This window comes from Schistocerca cancellata, chromosome 3 (genome assembly GCF_023864275.1).
Source record: "Schistocerca cancellata isolate TAMUIC-IGC-003103 chromosome 3, iqSchCanc2.1, whole genome shotgun sequence".
In the NCBI taxonomy this organism is placed as follows: domain Eukaryota; kingdom Metazoa; phylum Arthropoda; class Insecta; order Orthoptera; family Acrididae; genus Schistocerca; species Schistocerca cancellata.
The window spans coordinates 592,143,196-592,166,608 of record NC_064628.1 but is presented as its reverse complement, the minus strand read 5'-3'; the positions used below and the strand labels follow the sequence as shown (position 1 = coordinate 592,166,608).

Here is a 23,413-nt window from a genome sequence, read left to right as displayed (position 1 = left end):
AACGCACCCTCTCGAAACCTGGCGAGCAAGCTACACCGCGATGCAGAGCGCCTCTCTTGCAGAGTCTACCATTTGAGTTTGCTAAACATCTCCATAACACTTACCAAATAACCCTGTGACGAAACGCGCTGCTCTTCTTTGGATCTTCTCTATCTCCTCCGTCAACCCTATCTGGTACGGATCCCACACTGATGAGCAATACTCAAGTATAGGTCGAACGAGTGTTTTGTAAGCCACCTCCTTTGTTGATGGACTACATTTTCTAAGGACTCTCCCAATGAATCTCAACCTGGTACCCGCCTTACCAACAATTAATTTTATATGATCATTCCACTTCAAATCATTCCGCACGCATACTCCCAGATATTTTACAGAAGTAACTGCTACCAGTGTTTGTTCCGCTATCATATAATCATACAAAAAAGAATCCTTCTTTCTATGTATTCACAATGTGGGATCAGAATCTAAAAGTATTTTGACTTTGCATTCTCGTGATATTTCTTGCCAACTATGTAGTAATTAGGCAAGAAACGAAATACAAGCATCTTTGATTGGCATGCTCAAACAGCAGAAATTTGACATCTAGACAGTACAGAGATTACTGCCAGTAATGTAAAAACCACAATTCGTTTACATTGTCTGCATTTTTTCTCTGTATGGCATGTTTATTTTATACAACAGAAAATCCTAAACACAGAAGTCACATGACTATTACTGCCTGCTAAGCAAACCCAATACTGCACATTAATGGGCAGCACATATGTGTATCCAGAACAGAAATGACCAGCTGTTGCTGCCACAGCCATATTGTGTGCACAGACAAACATGAACCAACTTCACCAAGTTGGTCATGAAACTCATTTTGGTGTCTTTGTAATGTGTGAATATGTGTACTTTTGCTACAAAAAGAGCAAGAGCTCGAAAGCTAATGTAAATACTGGTTTTTGTTACATGTTTATGTGCACCACATATTGATATGCTACAGGTGGGTGCCTGCCTTTCCATTATTTAATGTATTTTTCCATCTGGGAATTTCCATTATTGTAATACTAAATATCTTTTATTATAGACTACCTAGTCACATAATACATTCTTTCTTGTTCAGCCAATTTCTACAAAATTCTTTTGGTTTGTAGACCACATTGCATCTACATCTAACGACATATGGTACATCAGAAGATTTATTTGGAAACTGGCTTCACCTGCCAAAGCTTAAGAACACAAATAATATGATCCATATCAAAGTGATGTCCTGACAGGCACAGCACAGCTGCTTATATTCAGAAAACAATGCTGAGTGGAAATAGTCATCCACTCATCCAATACATAATGACTTGGCTGACTGTACAAAATATTAGTCGCAGCCTTAAAGAAGCCCAATGATCACTTGGGAGTGTTGTATATGGTATAGTTGAAGTGAAGAGGTTTTTATGTTCAGTCGACTGTATGGAATTGTGTCAATAACCTGGGATGACACAGAGATGTGACAGGTTGTCTGAAAAGAGCTATCACATTCTGACATACACATGACAGCACATCAAACATGTCTACAAAAAATTGTGCATTACTCATAGCCACATAACATGGCATAAGCAGAGTGGTTATAACAAGAGGCTACCTAATGGGAACTGGAGATAAGTCTCGTGCTCTGATACCAAACACAATATGAATTGCTGCTGTGAGTGAACGTATACATTCCTAGCTTGACTAACACACTAAGCTATTGCACCCTCAATTGGCCCACAAATTAGTCCAATCTTATTTCCACAGAAAATTTCTGGAAGTATCTGGAACAGCACATGAAATGCAGCCTTTTATTTATGGACATATAATTGTAAATCTTTTCATGTCTTTTTTTCTATGTAAGGCAATGAGTGACAAATCCTATATCTCATTCTGGAAATCCTATATCATTTTTATAATGATGAGATACAAGAATGCTAAGTAAATAAATAAAACATCTCATTATTTGACTCTAAGGACTCTAACCATTAAATAGGGTCTTCAGCTGGGCATAACATATCTAAAGAAACTTGTCGACACATTTTTCTCACCAAATTCCGACCATTATCAATGCTAGAAGTGATGTTACATGGTATTAGTTTGAGGTCTCCAGCGGGTGGCTTATTTTTGTTGTTGTCTGGTGTGCATAATCAAAACTTGGATAGGAAAAATTCTATGAAGCAGCACCATAAGACAACAACACAAATACTGTAAAGCCACAAAACTGCTAATTTTGATTTGGGAGAAAGAAGGAAAGTTGTAGTAGAAACAAGAATTAATTATGGAGGTCTCTAGGATCCACTCTCACACTGCCTTTATGGATTACTTGTCCCAGGATACTGTGTGACTTTCCTTCTTCTTCGTTGTGTATCTATTTAACTGTAGTTTCTCTTTTTATCATTTTCTTTGTAAATTTTGTATCACAATGGTCATGCTTCACCACTCATAGAACAACACTTTATGAGTAAAGCCCTCACTATGCAGGCATAAAACTACTGAATTGCTTCCATCCTAATATCTCCAAATTTCCAATTACAAAACTAAAAACAAAATTAAAATTATGGCCCCTAAACAATCCTTTATATTCAACAGATGAGTTTCTAGATTTAGTACACTCGTATGATGGAAGACCATCTATCTAAAAATATATGTAATCACAGATCTTAGACTGTCACAAACTGTAAATATTTGAATCTCAGATCTGAATACTGTGTCACAAACTGTACATTCCATAATCTAAGTATTGCAATAACAAATTGTTTTTATGTATAGTCCATATATGTAACATTGTCCTCTCAACTAAATTTAGAAAAAATTGTGTAGATAAAAGTGCCAGGCAATAATATGTAACTCTAGTAAGTAAGGCTCTGACTTATCCCAAAGACTGGAAAAAAAAAGAAAAATTTGTAATCAGTTGATGTTGGATCAAAATAAAATAAATAGTTAGAAGTTACCTCACATATCTGGTATGTAGCAACAAAGGAAAGCTTTTCTGACTAGGGTAATAAGAAATGCATGAATTAGCTTCAACACTCAGTATTTATTTTTCTGCAGAATCTGTTAATATGGTGATTTCCATCGTTAATGAAGAACACCACATACTGCTGAGAAATAAATCAAGTTATACATGACATCATTAGTGATTGTTGTTAATGTATGGTACAGAATAACTTCCTCATAATTGCATTTGTTTAGTAATATAGTAGTGGAATCTACAAAACACAATTCATGAATAAAAATAATAACTGCATGAAGTCTATAGCAGGTTTAAATCATTAGCCTTAATTTGTTCTGCTGTCCTCATTTTTGTCATTTTATCACATGTATTAATTGCTTTAAAGGTTCAACAACATCTAAATAAATTGTTGATGCAATGGAAAATAATTAGAAACACATTACAGTACAGTAAGGGGAAAGATGTAAAATACAGAAGAGAGCAGTCAATCATGTCAATTTGCTGCATTTTTTTTTTTTTTTTTTTTTTATTCGTGAGGCATGGTTTCATTTTTAATGAAAGAGGAGAGAGAAACATAGATCGAAATGTCTCCTCTGCCACACTATAATCAAGCATATTCAAATAATGTTGAGCTTGCAAAGGATACTAAAACTAATATCATGCCATGACCAGCCAACAAAAGATCTCTAGTTAAGGTATCTAATACTTGGTATTATGGGAGACAGAGGTGAAGAAAATGGAACACTTCACAAATATTTTTCTTGTAGTTTCATTTTGAATACTTATTTTCTGCATAAATAAATATACTTCGTTTGATATCTGTGTGCATAACTGCAGAAAAAGAAAGAAAAAATGGTAGTTTTTGATACAATTAGGCACAATATAATTTGAGGAATGACACGTCCACTATAAGGAATAGCAGTAAGCCTTTATTACAGATTTTATGATTCAAAAAATTCTGATGACAAAGTCGCTAAAAAAAAAAAAAGCAATCACGTAGGGTAGACTGCTTCACAACTAAATCAGTGTCGAACTGTCAGTTCCTCGTAACTGATGGAATACAGTTATAAGTTAAAGGGCTTGTTGGTCTGCACGTACGGTTACATAATTATCTAGAATATGCGATATTTTAGGCAGCATTTTCCTCTTAACGATCAGAAATATTTGTCGAAGTGTCGGCAGTTCTGTCACTCACTCAGTATCAGTCTGCGTGCATAACATAACATTTGGAAAAGAAATGTATTATGTAATACTAACACTATGATATGCACTATCATATCACTGGTTGCGAATCCATCACGCCGCCAAGTTTTCGAAACTGATATCAAATAAATGATACGACAAGGTTGTAAAATATATATATATATATATATATATATATATATATATATATATATTACACAACATTCATCAATGCAAATCACGTCACTGTGATCGCATCTATTTAAAACGAGCAAGCGCATTTATTTGAAATCACGAAACTCATTTTGATTTGTGAGTGGAGCCGCGTCTATTTTTCGGTAGGGTGTGCATCATGTTTCATTTGCCGTCTCATTTTGCACGCCATGTAACTTCTTTTTATTCACTTCACTGCTTCCACATTATCCTTGTCATCGACGGTATAACATGTCACAACAGGGGGCTTGCTGTCCCACCATCTCAACGAAAGTTGAAATCAACAGCTTTTGACAGATGCCGGGAAAAAGGGTTAGAAACAATTGTTCAACTGTCAAAACATAATTTACAAGACGAAGCGTTTTGTTCAGTAAATTGTGTCTTATCCAACATAAGTATTTCAATACAACGTGTAATATAAATAAAATCGTTGTCTTACCGTCATCTGGAAACGATGTCGCGAATACCTACAGAAAAATTTTATTTTTTTGCAAATGTCATGTGATACGTTTAATCTCACGCAAGTTAGCTGTTACGTCATGAGGCATATGACCTTGTACGTGACCATGCGTCACATTATACTGGTTCTGCTTTTTTGAGCAAATACATAGAGGTTCTACTGTGTAGGCGTACTTTCTTTATTTGCTGCCTCTAGTAGCGATGTTTCTCTTACCGGCGAAAACAAAAGAATATACCTGAGATTTTTTATTCAGTAATTGTGTGCGTTACCAAAAAACTTACCGAACACCAGTTACTGACCGAACACCAGTTACGGACAATAAAAAACGTACTCTGGCTTAATACACCCACACTGACCATATTATATCTCTACACGTAAATGTAGTGCAAATGCAAATGTTCATTCAGATATCTAAATATAGGCCTATTAATTATCCACTCACCGTATGCTTTTAATTCGAAACATTCATGTTGAAAATAAATAGTAAGCTATTGCTTTACTGAAGATGGACATACTTAATTATTATATTAGAGAAAACACTTTATTTCAAACACAAGGAACACAACTTCATCTGCTGACCAGAAATAAAATGTTATACAGTATCATTGTATCTGTTCCTAGATTCCTCACTTAATCCTGGTTCCTGAAACTTAGTAAATAGTCTTTTGGGGTATGGCCAGTAGTTGGCTTCTATCTTCAAGTATCTGCTTCTTCAGGTTTTTTAGCATTTCTGTGACAATTGTCTACAAGTCCAACAAATCTGTTCAGTTTGTGCTGAGTGCTGCCTGTCTATATCTGCACCCTGCAAACCACTGTGAAGTGCATAGCAGAGGCTACATCCCACAGTAACAGTTATTAAAGCTTTTTCTCATTCCATTCAAACATGGAGTGCAGGAAAAATTATTGTTTGAATGCCTCTGTGCATGCCATAATTCATGTAATCTCATCCATGATCCCTATGGGAGTGATATGTAGGGGATCATAGTGTATTCGTACAGACGTCATTTAAAGCCAGTTCATGAAATTTTGTTAGTAGAATTTCTCAGTACAGTTTCCATCTACTGTCAAGAGCCAGCCAGTTTCATTATTTCAACATCTCAGTGACACACTCCCACAGGTCATCAAACCTCTGACCATTCATGCTGCTCTTCTCTGTATACAGTCAATGTCACCTGCTAGTCCTATTTGGTATAGGTCCCACACTTTTGAGCAGTATTCTAGGATGGGTCCCCATAAGTGATTTGTAAGCAATCTCCTTTGCTGACTGATTGCACATCTGTAGTAGTGTACTAATAAACCACAGTTTGCTACCATCACTACCCATGACTGAGCCTGTATGATCATTCCAGTTCGTGTCACTACTAAGCATTACACTCAAGTATTTGCATGAATTTACATATTCCTACTGTGACTCATTGATATTGTATTCATATGTTACTGTGTCATGAAGAGCACAATTCTGCATTTAAAACAAGTTGCCAATCATTGCACCACTCTGAAATCTTATCAAATTCCTACTGAATATTTGTACAGCTTCGTTCAGACTGTACTTCATCGTCAATAACATCATCTGCAAAACGTCTGAGGTTACTGTTAATACTCTCTGCAAGATCATTAGTATACAACATGATCATTAATATACACACACTTCTCTGGGGTAAACCCAAAATTGCTTCTGCATCTGTCGATGACTCTTCATCCAAGATAACATCCTGCACCCTTCATAGCAAGAAATCTTCAATCAGTGACATATTCCATCTGATACTCCATTCGGTAATAAAAACAAACAAACACCATCTGAACTACCCTTGAAGGCCAATGGTATTGACCAGATGCCATGTCATCCTCAGCCCTTTGGCACCATCGGATATGGATATGGAGGGTATGTGGTCAGCACACCACTCTCCCGGGCATTGTCAGTTTTCGTGACCAGTGCCACTACTTACCAATCAAGTAGCTCCTCAACTGGCCTCACAAGGGCTGAGTGCACCGCACTTGCCAACAGCACTCGGCAGACCCAGACAGTGACCCGTCCAAGTGCTGGCCAAGCCTGACAGCACTTAACTTCAGTGATCCAACGGGAACCATTGTTCCCACTGCAGCAGGGCCATTGGTACTCCATACTGTGAAACATTTTATAATCCTTGTATATGCTCAGTTTACTCTGTTATGTTCTATTTGGTATGGGTTCCACACACCTGAGCACTACTGTAGGATGGGTCACACAAGTATTTTATTATCAGTCTGCTTTGTCAACTGATTAAGTTTTCCCAGTAGCCCACCAACAAACAAATCTTACAAACTGTAACACCAAAGTATTTGTATCATTTGAATGAATCCATTGCACATTTAAGTGCTCCACTAACTTGATTCTACTTTGTATCCATTTTGAAATTCAAGAGAAAGTACAGTAGATAAGCAAAACAAGAACCCCAAAGTGTTTTTATCCACACGGGAACAAATTCCCTTTGCCACCACAGTGAATAATAACCATAAATTACACAAGACACCCAATTCAAAATGGCAGAAGCCCCTACTTCCAGATTAGTAGCCCCAGTGGCGTTGTATGCAGGAGATTGGTGATTTGCAGCTAAGTGCAGAGAACTAACAGCAATGCTATACAACAGTGCAATAAACTGGGAGTGGTATTCGTCGACGACAACAAAATTATAAGTGCAAAGTACCTCATGTAACAGAGTTTACATCCAAGCTGGTTAGGTTCAACTATTTAGTACGATGTTCACAGATACTTGCCAAGTTGTAAAAATAAGGGAAACATATAAATAGTAATGGAGCTGATAACACATGTAGCAATAAGAAAGACAAAGCCAAACCACTGTCTGGAAAAAAACATGCTAAAGCCTGTAAGTAAGAGTCAGAGTAGATATATTATGCATTGGAATATAAAGAGTTTAAGACCTGACACTTCAAATCACAAAAACTCTTAAACAGTTGAACTGGAAATCATTTTGTCAGAATTTGCAAATATTAGAGTTATTTATTTCAATGGGCGCTGTTTCACTGATGACAAAATTAAAATTTTGAACAAAATCAGAATTTCAAAGTTATTAAGCAGCTCTGGAGAAGAAACAAGTCATGTGGAGGCTCTTGTGTAGTACTTCATAGTGATAGAAATTATGGAAATAGAATTTTTTTAAATTATTTAAATGAAGAATGGGACTCTGAGAACTACTGGACTATGGATTTACCAGCAAATGTTACAGTAATTTAAACAAAGGAATAATGATAATATTATGAAAAGGATAGAATGTCACTTACCATGTATAAGAGATGTTGAGTCACAGACAAGCACAATAAAAAGACTGCAAAACATGTGAGCTTTCAGCCAAAATGCTTACTTCCAAAGTAGACAACACACACACATGACCACAGTCTCTGGCCAATGAGGCCAGACTGTGAGCAACTGCGCATGGTGGGAGAAGCAATCTGAGTGGTGGGGGCAAGGAGTAGGCTGGGTTGGGAAGAGTGTGGGATATCAGAATAGAGGTGGGAGATAAAGGGCTGCTTCCCTCCAGTTTAGTACTGGAACCAAGTTTTGAGGGTAAAAATCATAGGGGGAGATCAAGAGATGAATACAGTAAACAGATTCAGAAGGATGTAGATTGCAGTAGTTATTCGGAGATGAAGAGGCTCACACAGGATAGAGTAGCATGGAGAGTTGCATCAAACCAGTCTTCAGACTGAAGATCACAACAATAACAACACAGTAACTGGTTCATTTTAAGAATTTACCAAAAAAGTGAAACATTAACACACTTACTATAAGATATAACAACAAAAATAATCAATCAACACACACACACACACACACACACACATGCAAATGCAACTCACACACACACCACAGTCTCAGATATATGAAACCACAGTTGCCTGAGACTGCAGTCATGTGTGTGAGTTGTGTTTGCGTGAGTGTGTGTGTCCGTCGTTTATTGTTGATGAAGGCCTTAATGGTTGAAAACTTTATTTGTGACAGTCTTTATGTTGTGCCTATCTGTGACTCAGCATCTCCGCTATATGGTGAGTAGCAACTTTCCTTATCAAAATATTGTTGAAAAAATAATCAATAGTTGATATTATAATGTAAATGGATAGATAAAAAATCTATGCACCAAGCAGCAGTAGTAAAAGTTAAATCCTTTTGTGTGTGTTTTCCCCTACCACCACTTGGTTATTATAAGATATACCTCATATGCATATTTGGGTGTAAATTTGGTGTGTATTAAGATATCTCAGATCATAGTGCATTGTTTGTTGCTTTGTCACAGACACACAGACACATTTCAGATAGAAAACCCATCTGAGAAGGAACTATGGCACAGAAAACTTGTTAATGTTTAGTGATAAGTTAAAACTGAGAAAATAGTCTTTTGATCATTATATCTCAAGTAATAAACATTTTGAAGGATTCCTAAATAGTTTTATAGATGTCTTGAATAAAACATTTCCACCAAGAACCTGGAACATTAAATGGCAAATAAACTGACATGGAAAGTCAAGGATGATGTAATGACAATATTACAAAAAGGATATATTGCTACTCACCATATGGCACAGATATATCAAACCTACCAACCACCAGCATAGCTCCTCTTCGACAGCTGCCACCCCATCCATACCTCCAAGTCCCTTTCAAACAGCATTGCCAACTATGACTGTTTTGCATCTGTAGTGATGAGCAGTCCCTCTCAAAATATACCAAGGGTCTCACTGAGGCCTTCACAGAGAATGTAATTAACCTCCTAATCCTGTACAAAAACAGATCTCCCATGCCTTATCTCTCTAGCCACCCACCACCTTCCGAAGTCCCACCATCTGGCCACAGAGAAGCATTCCCCTCATGACTCAGTAACACACAGCACTGGAGCAACTGAATCACATTCTCCATGAGGGTTTCGACTGCCCTGAAATGAGGAATGTGCTACTCACTAACTCCCCCCCCCTCCCCTCCCCACACACCTGCCGCAGTGGTATTCCACCACCCACTAAACCAACACAATATCCTTGTCGATTCCTTCATAGCTCCTGCCCCCAACCCTTTGGCTCATGGTTAATATCCATATAAGAGGTCTAGATCCAAGTCCTGTCCCACACATGCTACTACCCCCACTTACTACAGTCCAGTCACAAGCATCACCCATCCCAGCAAGGCGTAACTACCTATGAAACTAGTCATGTGACCTACAAGCTAAGCTGCAAACACTGTGGTTCATTCTATATGGGCATGATAACCAAGAAGCCATCCAGCCACATGAATGGACACTGACGAACTGTGGCCAAGAAACAGCTGGACCACACAGCTGTTAGGTATGCTGCCCAACACAAAATTCTTCATTTTAATGACTGCTTCACAACCTGTACCATCTGGATCCTCCCTACCTACACCAGCTTTTCTGAATTGTGCAGGTGGGAACTTTCCCCACAGTATATCCTAGATTCCTGTAACCCTCAGCCTTCATTGCTCATTGTCCCTCACCCAACTATTACCTTCCTTGTTCCCACTCCACAGCCTTCTAATCCACAAGCACACCCACAGTCTTTACTTCCCTCCTTTTCCACCCATCCCATCTAAACTCCAGATGACCTAGCTGCCCTATCTCCTCTCCACCTACCTTGCTCCTGTATACTCCCACTAACAGCAGTTTACTGTCTCCCACCTGTACCCTGCTCTCCCCCCCCCCCCCCCCCCCAATTGCCCCCACGATCCAGATTGCTTTTCCCATCATATGCAGTTTCTTGCACTCTGGCCCTGGCAGCCAGAGACAGTAGTCATATGTGTGTGTGTGTGTGTGTGTGTGTGTGTGTGTGAGCTGAAAGCTTAGAGCTTTAGTAGTCTTTTTGTTGTGCCTGTCTGCAACTCAGCATCTCCACTATATTGTGAGTAGCAAACTATCCTTTTCGAATACTGACATAGATCAAAGTGGCTCACCAAGGGCACAAAAAATTCCAGTATAAGGAACAAGCAGCTGCACAAAGGACTAAAATATAATTAAATACTCATTTCATTGAATATGTTAGAGTTTTAAAAGTTATATTTAAAAGAGTTGTCAAGTCAGAAAAATTATTGACAAATAACAGGATGATTTTAAATCATAAAAATAAGACAGGCTCTGTATCTGAATAGGGTGTTAAAGTCTGTAAACAAGAAATTTCAAATATTAACCATAAGTCTATCTCCAATATCAGAGTGCTTCAATGAATTCTTTATATCTGTAGTGAAGTCTGATGTCAATGTAACATTTATCACAACAAAATAAATCTAATCGGCACTGATGAAAACTCTGAACACCTTACAAAATTTTCGAAAGTTTCCAAGATAGGTGTAGGTTATGCAGTCTTAGTTTTAAGAAACAAAAATTCTGCAGGTTTGGATGGAATACCCACTGAAGTTACTAAATCAGTATGGAGCATAATTGCACACCCACTAGCTCAAGTAATTCATCAATATTTGGAAGAGAGCTACTCCTCAAATGTACTGAGACATTCCAGAGAAGGAAAGTTGCTACTCACCATATAGCAGAGATGCTGAGTTGCGATAGGCACAACAAAAAGATTCACACAATTATAACTTTAACCACACATGTGGTTTCAGCTCTCTGAGACTGCAGACGTGTGTGCAAGTTGTGTGTGTGTGTGTGTGTGTGTGTGTGTGTGTGTGTGTGTGTGTGTGTGTTATTGTTTGATTTGTACTGAGACATTCCAAAGTTAAACTATTTTGAAAAGGAATCAAGAGGTCATGGGCAATCAATATTGATCTGTCTTAATTCTCCCAGTCATATCTAAAACATCTGAAAAAAATGCTGTTACCCAAAACTTCGTTGCAACATATTCCATTATCATAAACAATCAGTTTGGTTTTGAACAAGGAAACACACAATAGATGCAGTAAACAGTTTTGTTGGCGAAAAAAGCACACCGTTAAACAAGAGCAATAAGGTGGCAGGAATCTTCTGCAACTTCACAAGACTTTAGACTGTATATCATGCATTGCTCATTCACAAATTTTACAGGTTTGGCACTGGGGCCAATGCCCTACTACAGCTTAAATCCTACTTATGGAACAGAAATTAAAGAGTTAGCACTATTTTAAATAAGGCAATTTTTTTTTTTAATTGTGAAATGCTCTCTTTGTGAGCTTGTTGCATTTATGAAAGTCACATTTGGGAAGCTGCTACATATCTTCCTAAATATCCTATTTGTTCAGGTAATTTCTTTATTTATGTAGGACTCGACCATCAAGTCGTGTCTTTGAGGAATGCTTAGCACATATACTTCAGAATGAGTAGCTTTCCCGTTTGTAATCTTTTGTGATAGATATTTCCTTTCCTTGTAGTGCAATTCTTGTCGTTTTTGGGATTTGCCCACCTGATCTGAATACCATCATTTCCGTTTTGTCGGTGTTGATTACAAACTTGTGTTTTCTACACCATTTTTCCACGTCTTCTATAGTCTCCTGTAGTTTCTTTAAGTTTTTTGAGACGCGGACGACATCGTGATAGGCTCAAAAAACTTAAAGAAACTACAGGAGACTATAGAAGACATGGAAAAATGGTGTAGAAAACACAAGTTTGTAATCAACAACGACAAAACAGAAATGATGGTATTCAGATCAAGTGGGCAAATCCCAAAAACGACAAGAATTGCACTACAAGGAAAGGAAATATCTATCACAAAAGATTACAAATATCTAGGGATAACACTCCAGCCGTCTGCAAAGTGCTTCACTAAACACACAACAGAGAAAGCGACGCAGGCCATCTGAGCGATAAACGAAATAAGTTCCATCAGAACACTAAATCTAGACACAGCTATGGCACTCTTCAAATCAAAAATAATACCGATACTGGCTTATGGGAGAGAAATCATATGGATACACCTAAATGAAAAGAACTTAGAAACACTGGAAAGAGTAAAAGCAACCTATATCAAAAGAGCATTAGGGGTAGCAAAAACCACAAGATCAAGAGTAGTCTACCTTCTCACCCGAGAATCTTTGCTCATTGAGGATCTAAGGACAATGTTCTTACTTCCCAACACATCAGCATCGGAGAACCTACTAAGATCACTACTCAAGAAAAGAGAGGAAGTACCAACGGAATTCTATGGATCCGGGGCCATGATCGACCGCACTTGAACAGCAGCAAATTTTGAGATGAGACACGTACTTACAAGACTCGCAGTACACGGATTCCACCATGAAATTTGTGCAAATACAGCATACCATGAACCGTCAAACCTTTGCAAGTGTACACTATGTGGCCAGTCTTGTGAGAGATACCATATAGTAACATGCAACAAGAGGACCAGATCAATTAGAGACTATGCAATAAATGGTTCCAATGATAATCTGTTATAATACCTGCACTGAATGTAATCTACTAAGAATTATGCAGACACTCAATACATCCTTGTAATTCACTCTCAAATGATTGTAATCTAATGTAAAACTATAATGGCTATTCTGCTGCAATAAATCATTCAAATGAGGCAAATGGTTATTCTGACTGGAAAATAATCACTCAGGATATCTCACGAAGTTTCATACTAAGTCCAGTCTTGTTTATGTTCTATGTTAATGATTTCCCATAAAACAGCAACTTCCCATCAGTACTGTACACAGACAATACTTCTGTCTTAGTTGAAAATCAGGATGCAGGAAAAAATCCCAAATTACTGATCATTATCCTCATTACATTAAAAACTCAGTTTCATAACAACCAAGATATAGAAGAAATCAACTCTGTCAAATTCTTAGGATTAAATGAATAAACATTTGAGCTGATACATTGAACATCTAGTTAAGAATGTGAGTGCATATGTTATCGATTGCAATGTCGAGAACTAGCATATAAGTTACTTTGAATCTATTATTAGATATGGTATTGTTTTTTCGTGAAACTCAACTAACATAATTTAGGTATTAAAGATATAGAAAAAAAATCATTCGGAATCTACATCTACCTATATCCTCTGCAAACCACCATGAGGTGCATGGCAGAGGATACATCCCATTGTACCAGTTACTAGGGTTTCTTACTGTTCCATTTGATATGGAGTGTGGGAGGAATGATTGTTTGAATACTTCAGTGTGTGCAGTAATTATTCTAATCGTAGCCTCATGATCCCTGTGAGAGAGATACATAGGGGGTTGTCAAATACCCCTAGAGTAATCATTTAAAGCTGGCTCTTGAAACTTTGTTAATAAACTTTCTTAGGATTGTTTACATCTGTCATCAAGAGTCTGCCATTACCCTTCCTTCAGTATCTGTGAGACTCTCCCATGGATTAAACAAACCTGTGACCATTCATGCTGCCCTTCTCTGTATACATTCAGTATCCCCTGTTCGCCCTATCTGGTAAGGGTCCCACATATTTGAGCAATATTCTAGGATGGTCGCATGAGTGTTTTGTAAGCAATCTCTCTTGTAGACTGATTGCACTTCTCCAGTATTCTACCAATAAACCAAAGTCTACCACCTACTTTACCGATGACTGAACCTCTGTGATCATTCCATTTCATATCCCAACAAAGTTTTACACCCAGGTATTTGTATGAGTTGGCTGATTCCAACAGTGACTCATTGATATTATAGTCATAGGACACTATGTTTTCTCATTTTCTGCAGTGCAAAAGTTTACATTTCTGAACATTTAGAGCAAGTTGTCAGTCTCTGCATCACGTTGAAATTGCATCAAGATCTGACTGAATATTTAAGCAGCTTCTCTCAGATAGCACTTCATTATAGATACCTGTATCATCTGCAAAAATCCTGATTTTAGTATTAATATTGTCTGCAAGATCATTAATATGCAACATGAACAGCAAGGGTCCAGACACACTTCCCTGTGGCACACCCGAACGTACTTCTACATCTGACAATGACTCTCCATCCAAGATAACATTCTGTCCTCTCTATCAAAAAGTCCTCAATCCAGTCACAAATTTTGCTTGATGCCCCATATGATTGTACTTTTGACAATAAGCATCAGTGCAGTACAGAGTCAAATGCTTTTCGGAAATAAAGTAACGTTAACTGTACCTGGTTACCTTGATCCAAAGTTTTCAGTATGTCAAGTGTGAAAAGTGTGAGTGGGTTTCATATGATTGATGTTTTCGAAATCCATGCTGGTTGGCATTGATGAGGTTTTTCTGTTCCAGATAGCTCATTATGTTTGAGCTCTGAATATGTTCTAAGATTCTATAACAAATTGATGTCAAGGTTATTGGACGGTTGTTTGGTGGATCATTTCTACTACCCTTCTTGTAGACAGGTGTGACCCATGCCATTTTTCAAGAACTGGCCATGGCTTTTTGTTCAAGAGATTTATGTTAGATTATACAGGATGATGAGGAATTCACACACTCAGACTTTGCAGCATGACACCTTGTATGCCAGCGATAAAAAAATGTCTCTCCCAAAATTTCGTCTGACGAGTATATCCGGCAGAAAAAGAAAGTTAAAGAGTGACAGTCTGGCAACACTGTAACCATATGTATGGTGACTACCTCTGTCACCACATATTGGATGTACTGTGCAGTCATTGCAGTGTATAAAGTTTTGGGTTAGCATGCAGCAGGTCGTGGGTTCAATCCTGGGTTGAGGCACATGTTTTTTATTTGGTAAATGTAGTCCAGGTGGTACGATATCTGGCATCTTAATCATCAACAGCGATTGCAGCGGGCCCTCTAGAAAACATTTCTACTTACATACTACAATCGTAGAAATGGAAGACCGGTCAGCTTTGGAAGAAGCATGAATTTATTCGCACCACTTCATGTACTTGATGTGAAATCTGTTTTCTTTGTACCATCCTCCAATGGTCCCATACATTAGAACCCACTATTATTCTTGCCTTGTTCAGGTCCATTACATTTCGTTAGGGCCTTACGTTACCAGTAGGACTAGCAATGTGCTTTGCGAATAATGTCCAAACTCGGTTACTATTTGTAAGTGTTACCACCATGGTCCCACCAATTATGCCTTTCAACATTGAGTCTGGTAATCGCATGATGTTTAGTATGTATCTCATTGCATAGTGGTGTTGGGATGAATCATGCAGAACAATATCTGTCAGAAGAGTAATGTGCATTAGGTAGAACAGCACACAGGACTGACAGTGTGTTTACACTGTATGTGCTGTCCACCAGACAGGGACTAGGTGCGAGCAGAGTAACACGCCCATGACAGACTCCAATGTACACGCGTACACATATCGAATTTTCTCATTGTAAAAATCTAAATCAGTGTGGTAGACATATAGAAAAATGATGTATATGTGGATATGCTTCTTGTCCTTGGTGCATCTGATAACCAAGCTGGTGTTGCCGCTTGTGAATATGCTGTTATATATCCTCGTCGACGCCATCCAGGAAAAATGTTTTTTCATCTGGAGCTGTGCCATCAGGAGTCAGGTCATCCACAGACTCGCTGTACTCCAGCTACTGAGGAAGCTATTCTGGTGGTCATACGCCAAGAACCTTGGCTAAGTACACATAGTGTAGCTAGACAGCTGCATGTCTTCCAAAGCATGGTCAGTAACATGCTGTATGAGCATCGGCTGCACCCCTATCATTATGCTTCCACAAAATACCTGCATCCTGCTCATCGCCATCAGAGAATGCAATTCTGTGAATGGTTCCAACAACAACAGGAAGCCAATGATGACTTTGTGAACACCGTAATTTGGTCAGATGAAACAGCATTCACTCGTGAGGGTGTCTTCAATATGCACAATGCCCACCATTGGTGTGAGGTTAACCCACACATCACCCATGACTGGATACCGAGTTCGCTTGGTATCAACGTCTGGGCTGGAATATTGGGTGACAGGTGGTTGGGCCCTACATGTTGCCTGGCCAGCTGACTGCACTAAGGTATCATGCATTCCTCTCGAACTATCTTCCTGATGCGCTGGAAGATTTTCCACTACATGTTCAGCAGAGGATATGGTTCCAACATGATGGTGCATCTTCACACTTTGGAATTAATGTGCAACAGTATCTGCACAGAACATTTCTAGGGAAATGGCTTGGACGTGGAGGTTCAGTTGTATAGCCACCGCTTTCACCTGACCTAAATCCCTTGGATTTCTTCTTGTGAGGACACCTGAAGGAGCACATGTACTCTACTCTGCCAACGTACGTGGAAGAATTGGTAGCACATGTTCATGCTGCTCTTGTTACTGTGGATGCACCTTTGGTGTGAAGGGACCAGAGCTGTATGATCTGGCGAGTTGTACGATGTTTAGATGTGGAGGGAGGTGGCTTTGAGCATCTGTTGTTCTGAGGACAACATATTCTGTTGTGAAGGTCATGCAGTTGTTAATATGGCCATTATTATTGTCATTGGTTGCTAATGTGCAATGTCTGAGCACTTATATTACATGTAGTATAAATAACAAGTAATCATACAAGGCATCATGCACTGCTCTCTTGACAGCCAAACACTCACTCCATCTATATCCCAACATTTTGTTTTAGTAGTAGTAGTAGTAGTAGTAGTAGTAGTAGTAGTAGCTTTATTCATTCGTAGATCTCTTTTTACAAGGATATACGACATGTCAAAGTATTTCAAGGTTAGACCAATTTAAAATAAGCTAATTCGTATACACATACATTTATAGACTTTCAGTTGGAGACAATCATCAGATTTACTCCTGGTATACAATACTTATTTTACAAATAACTTATTAAATAATGTAATGCCACACTGTTCACTTATATCTCATTATAAGTCACTGCACACACTATACACACATTGTTTCATAACACTTCACTCACTACACACACACAATGGTTATCTCTGGGCCATTTTCTGTACCACAACTTCCCATTTTCTATCCTGAAAAACTGAGCCAGCATCCCTCTATAATGAGTGAGATGTGAGCTCAGAAAGAGGAGGAGGTGTTAGTATTGTGCAATGCATAGCTTGGGGGTAAGTTTATCTAGAAAAGGGAAAAAAAGAAGGAAAAACACATAGTGTGAAGGTGCTATGTGGAATGTTGGATGTTTTATAATCATTATTATTATTTATTTGTATAACTTTTTTTTTACCAGACCCCTACTCTGTTTTATCTAAGTAATCCTTCAATGTATAAAATGTATTGAATAACAGGTACTTTTTAGCTGCCTTATTAAATAAGTGTATTTTTGTAATTTCTTTAATCTCTTTTGGTAATTTATTGTACAGTTTTATTCCTTGGCAGAAAATGCTGTTTTGAGTTTTATGTTTATTTTTCCTGGCAAATGTTAAGTTGAGTCTAGTTCTTGTTCATGGACAGAACTGTTTGTGCAGAAATTACAACGTTATTTTTGATGTGTACAACTGACTGGTAAGTGCTTTCACATGGAGCAGTTAAAATCCCCAGTGTTTTGAACAGATCTTTACAATGAGCTCAACTACCATTTTTGGTTACGATTCTTGTGGACCTTTTCTGGAGTTTGAAAATTGTGTTCATATTTTGTGCATTTGTTCCCCAGAAAAGAATGACATAGCTAAGAATTGAGTGTGCGTATGAATAGTATGTAACTAAAAGACACTGCATGTTACACACTGATGACCTATCATCAGGTCATTAAATGCTGATGACATTCTGCTTGCAAGTACCTTTGTGTGTTCACACCATTTCAACTGAGAATCGATATTCATTCCTAGAAATTTTGCATTTGTTACACAGTTTATAGAGATGCCATCTATATTTAATTTAACATTGTCATTTTCCCCTCTTCAAATTGAAATTCATGGCATTAGTTTTCTTTATGTTCAGTGTCACTTTATTGCTTATTGACCAAGCATAAACTTCCTTGAGAGCTTCTTTTGCTTTCTCTGCAAGGAGTTCTCGTGGTTTATCAGTGACTATAATATTGCTGTCATCAGCGAAGAGAATTTTTTCGCCATGAGTAACACATCTATTATGCAGTAATATCTTTTTCCTTAGAAGTTTATTTACAGTGACTGTATACCATCATGATTCCCTCCCATTATGGACTGTTCTACTGTGTACATAATCTATCCAGTGTGTGGTAAACTATTCTTTTAAACTTGAACCGGAGGTCCTCTATAGGCTTCTGACCTGAGCTCAAAGTTTCAAGTTCCTCATTGAGATAGGACACTACTGATTTTTTATCTAGTTTAGTTAACATATACATTTTTCTACTTGTTTTAGTTGTCCTTTTTACTTTGGTAATCATTGTTGCCACAACCGCATCATGGTAGCTGATACCAGTTTCAGTATGGACATCCTCAAAGAAGTCAAGTCTGTTTGTTGCTGTTAGATCCAATATATTTCCATCGTGAGTGGGGTTCCTAACTATCAGATCTAGGTAGTTTTCAGAGATGGCATTTAGTAAAGTTTCACAGGGTGTCTTACTACTCTCACCACTAACAGATCTGTAATTTTCCCAGTTAATTGTTGGATGATTAAAGTCTTCAACAATGATTACATACAAGTGAACTGAGATTTTCTGTAAAGTTTTTGGTTACATCAAGAGATGAGTCTGGTGGGTAATAGAATGATCCAATTATCATTTTATGCCCAATCCTGATACTGAGTCTTGCCCAAACAATCTTACATGCAGTTTCAATATGTGCATTGTACATCATAAACAATCATGTCACTGATTATTCAAAATACTTCAAAGATTAACTCAGCCATGTCTTTATATTTATGAGATAATTATCTTTATGTATACTAAACATTAATTATTTGAGGGGAACCATTTGTTCACACATATGATACAATGGACAAAGAAAACTTGATGCTTCCCACCCACTGCCTCAAACAGTATGCCCAGCCACCTCAATACATGGGAATAAAAGTGTATACTAAATTAAAAAGGAATATGCTAATGCAGATGAATTTAGGTTCACTGAAAAGAAAGCTGTATGAGACTCTCTCTCTCTCTCTCACACACACACACACACACACAAAAATCAGTCATCATCATGAGGCACTGTGAGCTGTGCTGTTGTTTGTAGAGTCCAGGTATTGAAGACACATAACAGCAACGGTCATTCTGCCTCAAGAATACAACTGAATAAATTATCAAAATATTGTGCACAAAGTGGAACCAATAACTCACCTTAACAACTGAAGACACTCCATTAATAACTCACATGAACAAAACATGAGAGAAAACATGACTGATTCACGTTGTAACCTGCTAATGTTGTAGTAGTAAGACTACAGTTTTGTGAACTTCAAAATCTTATATTTCTGAATAGTTAAAGCCAGCTGCCAATCTTCGCCCCACTTTTGAATATTTACTTTCTTCAGATGATACTTAATTGTAGATAATTGCAATCTCTGCCTGCCTGGTCATTAATATACAACACGAATGTTAAGAACCCGGACATACTTCCAAAGAGCATGCATGAAGTTATTTCTATCTTTGTTGATGATTCTCCATCCAAGGTAACCTGCAGTGTCCTCTCTACCAAGAAATCCTTAGTTCTTTTGGAAATTGTTTGATATCTCATATGATCATACTGTCATTGGTAGCTATTGGTTTGGCCCTGAGTCAAATTCTTTGTAGAAGTTAGGAAATACTGCACCTACCTGAGTGCTTTGATCCATGGCTTGCAGGATGTCATCTGGGAAAAATATGAGTCAGGTTTCAGAATACGAGTATATGCTGCTTTTCATGGAGGATTTCACTGTGTTCAAGTTACCAAAAAGGAATCTGGGAACTCAAACTCAGCTCTTACACGAGCTAGACATATTCCCATTTCATGAGGCCTTCAGAGTCTAGCTGGGCCAACTGTTTTATATTCCCTAGCTGCAGTAGCTCTTCATTGGTAGTTGCAGAAGTGGATGTTGTTTGCAGTATCTAAGATTCAAAATTATGAGGACATTTGTTGAATAATATTAAAATAATATTAGCAATAATTACTATGCACTGCCTAGTGCTGGACTTGTGCATACTTTATGAGAGCACCAAATTTGCTTAAGCTCCAAAAACACATTGAGAGTAAACTTAGAATTAAATTTGGAATTATTTTGTTTTATATTCTGTTACATAAAGAGTGCCTGTTGGTGAGTTACTTAGGAACAGTCCTTTCCATTTGCTCTTAATTTCAAAAGCCTTCAAACAGATTAATAACTTCTTTTATCTAATATTCACCAGAAACATTTGTTTTTGTACCTCAGTTTTTTGATGGTTTATGTAATTTAATGAATGGAGTAAGTTTAAGGAAGTATGTCAGATTTGGTACACATTGAGTAATAGGAATAACATACTATCACTATCACAAATGTCAACATTTAATCTTGAATTTAGTGTTGAGAATTTTGTAAAGCAAAAGCTTAAATACCCAGACTGTCCTTCCTACATGAGCGTGTACATTTTGGTTTTTACTTGAACAATTTTGTCATACGAAATTAGTACTTAACAATTTTTTATGCAGATTAAAATTAGTAAAAAGTTGTTTCTGAATAAATAACAAATGGTAGAGGTAGGAAAAGGAAGAGAAGGAAACATAGGTGGAGTGCGGGTAAGGAATGAAAGAGGAAGCCACATGGTAGAATTTTGCACAGAGCATAACTTAATCATAGCTAACACTTGGTTCAAGAATCATAGAAGAAGGTTGTATACATGGAAGGAGCCTGGAGATACTGAAAGGTTTCAGATTTCATTTTCATTTTATTATCTTCCTGTATATCATTTACATGATGTAGGAATTGTCACAACAGTTATCATACTAGTACAAGTACTACAGACATAATAATGGAACATCACTTTCAAGGCATTTTTTAAAAGTACAAATTTAGACATATAAATTAAAATTTTTGGCAATAAATTTACACACAATCAAAGTACTCATCTACATCACAGAAAGTTTTGCTTAAAAGGTAATTTTTAAGCTCAGTCTTAAATTTTACTTCATCTGTTATCGCCTTCATGTACACTGGCAGAGCATTGTAGAGTTTTATTCCAAAATAACTTACATGCTTTTGGGTTTGTGTTGTCCTTACCCTTTCTACATACAAATTCTTACGAGTTCTAGTATTATAATTATGGCAGTCCTCATTTGTACGTAGATTTTTCATATGTGCTCTTGTACACAGAATGCTTTTAAAAATATACAGTGATGGTATTGTGAGTATTTGCAATTCTTTGAAAAGGGAGCTACAATGAGTTCTTGGAGAGTTGTGTGTTATGATTCGTATAGCTCTTTTCTGAAATTTGAAGATATCTGTTAAACTTGATTTAGTTTTACCCCAGAACACTATGCCGTAAGACACGATGGACTGAAAGTAAGCAAAATACACTAGTCTAGTACAGTCTGTGCTGCATACTCTAGATAATATCCTCAATGCAAAACATGCCGAATTGAGCCTTTGGGATAAGTACTTGAGATGGTCTTCCCAGCTTAAGTTTTGATCAATGTGCATGCCCAAAAACTTTGTGGATTGTACACTCTCTATCTTCTTATCCATTAGTTTTAACTGGAGGTCCATATCTTGAGTTGCTTTGCCATACTGTATATAATTTGTTTTACTTAGATTAAGTGTTAACTCATTAGCATTAAACCAATGTTGAATATATTTCAGGACTATATCAGTTGTGGTGGTTAATGATTTTTTATCATCACTTATAATTATGCTAGTGTCATCTGCGAACAACATTATTTTGGTAGAAATATTAGGATTTTTTATGTCATTTATATAGAGCAAGAATAATAAGGGACCAAGAACACTGACCTGTGGGACACCTATTTCCAATTTCTTTGCATCTGAGACCCACTTGGTTTTCTGATTTTTATGTTCTGCGATGACTTCTACTACCTGAGTTCTATCTTGAAGGTAAGATTCAAACCACTGCTTCACAACTCCCCTTACACCTATTGCCTCCATCTTGTTTAACAGAATTTTGTGATTTACTGTATCAAAAGCTTTAGATAAATCTAAGTTAATTCCCACTACACATTTTTTAGTGTCGAGACTCCTGACAATCTCTTTGGTATAGGCATGGATAGCTGATTCTGTGCTGTGGCCCGAGCGAAAGCCATGTTGATTGCAGTTTAGAAGTTTGTGAGCATCTAAGTAATTTATGAGTCTGGTTTTCATTAATTTCTCTAGAATTTTTGAAAATGATTGGAGAAGGGATATTGGTCTATAATTTTCTACCTTGTATGGATCTCCTTTTTTAAACAGAGGTCTAACCTTAGAGATTTTCAACCTCTCAGGAAACACACCTTCGCTGAAAGACAAATTGGCAATATGTACCAGGGGCTTTATAATTTGTTGGGCAACTTTTTTTTATTATTGACACAGGCACTTCATCAACACCTGCAGACATTTTTGATTTTAGACTCTTTATCACCTTTAATATTTCATTATCATTTGTGGGAGTTAACAACATACTACTGTCTACTTTTGGGACTGTTAATTTCTCATGTTTAGTAAAGTTTTTACTTAATGACACTGGTACACTTAAAAAGTAATTATTAATGTAATTTGCCAGAGTTTCATCTTTTAATTCAATATTTTCACTATTTTTGAGTACTATTTCCTGATCCTTGAGGCCCTTACCTGTTTCCCTTTTCACAATTTCCCAAATAGTTTTTGATTTATTG

General features: G+C 37.3%; 2 protein-coding genes across 3 annotated transcripts in view; one reads left to right on the top strand and one right to left on the bottom strand.

The window, feature by feature from the left end:
- LOC126175459 (proton-coupled folate transporter-like) overlaps window positions 1-4,881 on the bottom strand; it is a 254,716-nt gene extending 249,835 nt beyond the window's left edge. The window contains exon 1 of one of the 2 annotated variants that reach the window (XM_049922264.1): window positions 4,794-4,881. Coding sequence is in view for 1 of the 2 variants with exons in the window: in XM_049922263.1 (XP_049778220.1) it covers window positions 4,794-4,799 (6 nt within the window). In the remaining variant the exon portion in view is untranslated. The remainder of the gene's footprint in view (window positions 1-4,793) is intronic. The other variant, XM_049922263.1, reaches the window with a different exon arrangement.
- Window positions 1-23,413, top strand: part of LOC126175461 (thymidine kinase 2, mitochondrial-like) — a 228,140-nt gene that overhangs the window by 1,581 nt on the left and 203,146 nt on the right. The window lies entirely within an intron of this gene.